Below are 1010 nucleotides of genomic sequence, written 5' to 3'. Positions count from 1 at the left end.
GGGCCCGCCTCCACCTGGGAACACGGGGCACGGGGCCGCCTCCATCTGGGGACCATTAGGGAGCGGCGCCCGACCACCTGAGGCTCACCCCGCGCGCAGACCCCCTCACCCGGGGCCGCCTCCCCAGCGCTCTGCCCGGGCGCGGCGGGGAGCTCGAGCGTCCCGCAGCGCTGGCGCAACCTTCCGGCCCGCCCCGCCCCGCCCCGCCCCGAGTGTGGACGCCGCCGCTCCCTCCCGCCGGCCGGGCGCCCCGCGTGCCCCGGGAGAGCCAAGGAGCCGGCCTGCCCGCCGTCCCCGACCAGAAGCCCGGGCCCGAGGCCCCGCCCGCCGCCGCAGGTCGCCGCCCCCGCCCGACCCTAGCCCGGAGGCCTCACCGGCCCGCGCTGAGTGCTGACGGTGGTCGCCATGGTGCTGCGGCCGGCCGTGGGCCTCGCCGACCCGGGAATGACGCGCCGGGCGACCTCCTGCGCCCCCGCCGGAGCCTGTGACGGGGACGGTTGTCACCTCGAGGCCGCCGCCGCCGCCGCCACAGTCAGCTGACAGCCGCCGCGCCCCGCCCCCGGCACCGCCCCACTGCGCAGGCGCCGGCCCCCAGGCACCGCCCCTTCCGGCTCTCACGCGCACGCGCGCTCCAGGGTCGGACAAGCCCAGCCTCTCGCCCGGCGCCTGCGCGCCCGCTTCTCTTCGAGCCCAGCCTCCCGGTAAAAGGCTCCGGGCACGGCCGTCTGCGCATGCCCCGTGGTGACCGCCGTCGGCGCGGGCCCAAGCGTGGCGGCGCTGCGTCCTGGGCAGTGCGCCGGCTCCTCCTCGGGCCTCCGCCGAGTGGCTGCCGGGCCCGGCCGCCGGGCGCGGGTGAGCTGCGGACGCGCGATCCGCTCGGAACAGAACGGCTGCAGGCCCGACAGCCGCTCCGGCGCGATCCTTGCCTCGGCTTCCTGCGCGAGGAAGGCCCTTTCCGGTCAAAAGTGCCACAGAGAGGCCGGGCGCGGCGGCGCGCGCCGGGAATCCCA

At 79.0% G+C, this 1010-nt stretch overlaps 1 protein-coding gene across 1 annotated transcript in view; it reads right to left on the bottom strand.

The window, feature by feature from the left end:
• Positions 1–586, bottom strand: part of LOC108288752 (toll interacting protein) — a 42801-nt gene extending 42215 nt beyond the window's left edge. The window contains exon 1 of the mRNA XM_017507772.2: positions 375–586. Coding sequence (XP_017363261.1) covers positions 375–407 — 33 coding nt within the window. The 5' untranslated portion in view covers positions 408–586. The remainder of the gene's footprint in view (positions 1–374) is intronic.
• Between the last annotated feature and the right edge of the window lie 424 nt (positions 587–1010).

Source organism: Cebus imitator, unplaced genomic scaffold, assembly GCF_001604975.1.
Source record: "Cebus imitator isolate Cc_AM_T3 unplaced genomic scaffold, Cebus_imitator-1.0 Scaffold384, whole genome shotgun sequence".
Classification (NCBI taxonomy): Eukaryota; Metazoa; Chordata; class Mammalia; order Primates; family Cebidae; genus Cebus; species Cebus imitator.
The sequence above is the reverse complement of the archived record's forward strand: the minus strand, read 5'-3'. Positions and strand labels throughout refer to the sequence as shown.